The sequence below is a fragment of the Triticum aestivum genome, chromosome 5B (assembly GCF_018294505.1).
Source record: "Triticum aestivum cultivar Chinese Spring chromosome 5B, IWGSC CS RefSeq v2.1, whole genome shotgun sequence".
NCBI classification, from domain to species: domain Eukaryota; kingdom Viridiplantae; phylum Streptophyta; class Magnoliopsida; order Poales; family Poaceae; genus Triticum; species Triticum aestivum.
Genome location: NC_057807.1, coordinates 684,810,735 through 684,814,072, shown reverse-complemented (window position 1 = coordinate 684,814,072; position 3,338 = coordinate 684,810,735). Strand labels below are relative to the sequence as shown.

General features: G+C 46.7%; 1 protein-coding gene across 1 annotated transcript; it reads right to left on the bottom strand.

Moving 5' to 3' along the window:
• Positions 1-553: 553 nt before the first annotated feature.
• On the bottom strand, positions 554-2,272 carry LOC123117651 (uncharacterized). The gene is made up of 3 exons (XM_044538367.1): positions 1,630-2,272; positions 1,420-1,505; positions 554-1,100 (listed from the first exon to the last, which is right to left on the bottom strand). The coding sequence occupies exons 1-3, from the start codon at positions 2,215-2,217 to the stop codon at positions 761-763; spliced, it is 1,014 nt and encodes a 337-aa protein (XP_044394302.1). The 5' UTR covers positions 2,218-2,272; the 3' UTR covers positions 554-760.
• Positions 2,273-3,338: the final 1,066 nt, after the last annotated feature.

The following is a 3,338-nucleotide window of genomic DNA, read 5'->3' as shown; positions in this document are numbered from 1 at the left end:
ATTAATTGAGTGCCCGATGCCAGCTCCTGTTTGTTGCATATTTTTGTTTCGTAGAAAATCCATATCAAATGAAGTCCAAATGCGATAAAAATTTATGAAGATATTTTTGAAATATATGTGATTTTTAGAAGAAAAAAAAGAATCAGCGAGACGATGCTCAGAGGGCTTGTGGCTACCCTGTAAGTTGGTTGGAGGTGTCCTTCGACCACAAGAAAGCTAATATCCAGATAAACATCCCCTCGATATTTCAGCCCAATCGTAGTTACGAACTCTGGGAATATAAGAAACGGTTTTGGACGAGAAAACAAAAGGGAGCCAGAGAAGAAAACACAGAGAGACCAGAGAAGAAAACACAGAGAGAGATCCCACCTAATCTTGCTACCTAATCTTTTGATATGTAATGTATGTTTTTCGGCACAAACAAAGGGAAGCTACAGAAGAAAACAGAGAGAGAAGACACTAAAGGTAATGTTAAGTCTAAAATTCCCACCTAATCTTTTTTACTTGCTTAGTGGAATGTTTCAATGCTTTTCTGAAAAATATATGCCTAGACACAAAATACATGCTATATAGCGCAGTTCGCGATAGTGTACAAGAACAACATTTGGCACAAATATAAAAACACCGCTACTATATATGTAAATTTTAGGATAGTTATAGCAGCATCCGTCAAACAGACTTGCCCTGCATGTCCATTCATATCGGAATGTGCTGAAGATGTGGCTGTGCGTGGTTCTTCAACTTGGGCATTCTAATCTGTTCATTCCCCCGTAAGAACTCGTCTCAGTCTTGTCGATATAAGTTTGCATGCATCTCCCAGGGTTTGTCGAAAGGAAAAACCTTCACCGGTGGCTTGTGAGCTGGTGCCTTCGTCAGGCGGAGCTTCCTTATATAACTTCATCGCCTCCTCCATGATTTTGGGTTGGTACAAATGCTCAACCCTTCTCTTATGTGAAGGATGAAGAGGGATGGAATCTCGTGGCACCCAGGACGCTCTTTCAATCATTGCAGACTTCCAGAAGAATAAGAGGGACGCGTATGGATGGAAACCAGCAGCTCCAAGTAGAAGGGTTCCAATGTGATCTGCCTCCATCTCTGACCTGGATATATAGACAACATCGATCATCAGAACATGATGTACGCGGCGCAGTCATAGAACAACACATGTGTTACGGTGTTAGGAAACCAATAATTCTTACTGAAGATTATCCTACTGTAGCAATTAATCTTAGCTGAAGAGCGAGTTCCATGTTGTCGTGGCTTATATATTTATATAGAAAATTTTGTTAGTAGCCCAGGGTCCAATCGTTCGACCGAGCTAAGATGTGTAATTTCATCCGTACCGAAGTAATTTCTGCGTTTCTTTTAAGGTTACAAGTATAATGTGTACGTGTATGTGTGTGTTGCAGTCATACGTACCTTCGTATGAAAGGCCAAAACATGAGTGTTGGAGACCACTTGGCGAAACAAACTTCCGAGTAGTGCCTAGCAACGATGTGACCAATCTGAAAAATAGAAAGGAGAGAAAATTATGCACCTACATATAAAACTCATAAAATATGCACTGGGAATCCACACACACATAAAAATCATTACTAGTATTATATAAAAAATGTTAAAACTTCATACCTCATGCGCAATACCAAAGGCAATCTCAGCATCTGTAAATTGTTCGACCAATCCAGCGGTTACTGCAATATGGCCACCAGGGGCGCACAATGCATTGTGGTCGTGGTCATTGAGAAGTATCACCTCCCACTCAAACCCCTCAAGATGACTTGTCTGTGGCTTGGGGCTCTTGGTGCCATCGTGGCTGCTGTTGATAGGGAGGGTACGATAGGTGGCGCGAATAACTTTCTCGGCGATACGACGGACACGAACGCTGTCCGGGTGAAGCGGGTCGACGATTTGTGATTTGGAAGCCCAGATTTTCTTCTGCTTTGTGTAGCGGGGCTCCCAGAGCTGGCGTTCGGACTGAGGAGACCTGATTACCATGTGCGTGCGGTTCGTGTAAGGCACAACCTCGCGGTCGTAGTGGAGCAAGGCGGCCATAGCCTCGGCACCTGAGGCGAGGACCGTACGCGGATTACGGTACAACTGATTGAAGCGGGGCACCGGGTTTGCATGGGGCGGCAGCAGCGAAGCCAGTCGGCGGACGCCGCCTGCCTGCTTACAGACGAGCAGGAGGAGGCGCGAGGTCCGTAGTAGGCAGTTCATGGTTGCTTTCTTTCTTTGTGTGGTGGTTCACGGACGTGTGTCGTTTGTGGGCTTATGCACCGTGTTATGTGGTTATTTACAGTATATAGAGCAAGGAAATATACACAGAGCTGGGCACGGCAGGTGCAGACCGACTCGGGCCCTGCGGTCCTGATACGATTCTGCATTAGACACGAATTCGGCCGAGAGCCTAACATGTACGTGTCGGATCCTAATAACATACCAGACCGTGTACGTATATACGTGTTGGATCGTAACATACAAGACTGTGTACGTACTGTGCTCTCTGCCTGCAAAAAAAAAAAAAAAAACGTACTGTGCTCTCTTTCCCGCAAAAAAAAAAAAACGTACTGTGCTCTCTCTGCTTGCCTGCTTGTTCCAGAGCGATGCTCCATGACTGCATCACGGTGTATGTCTAACTCCTCCAAGTATGGCAAAAATACAAGGAAACACACCAGATAAGTATGCCATGCCATCTACATGCCACGGTCTCACCGGGGCAGCGACGACTGCTCTCCTTCCCGTCATCCATCTTTGACGGCGATGATATCTCTACCTCATCCAGCATCCAGGTCCAGTGTCGCAGCACGAGGAAACGCCATGGTACCACTCCATAGGTTTTGGTTACCAATCCTGGATGCGGTTACCACGCTTACTAAAAAATACTGAGTGGTTACCATTCAAAAAATTTAAACAAATTTCAAAGTCAAATTTATCTGGCCCCGGCTGGGCGTGGTACTGAAGGACCGGCTTCACAGCCTTGCAAGCATACATTGGCTGGGCGTGAAGCTCAAAGGCCGGCTTCGGGAGTACAAACATGCATGCATGCACAGGATGGGCATGGTGCTAAACGGCCATCCTCGGATGTGCAACCATGCATGCATACACCAGTGGCTGATTTTAGGCCCCAGGTGATGACGGACTTGTCCGTCCCAGCCATGCAAACACCTGCTGTCACGTTTGCAACGGCGGATGGGTCTATGATGTTGGACACCCTTCAGCCCCAGGTGGAGCCGGCCATGTCCATCCCTACCGCTTTCGCTGGTACGACTGGTCCGGTCCCTGACAGTGGCTCGAGCCTGCGGTTGAGACTGTTGGGGAGGGGGTTGCTACTCCATCAT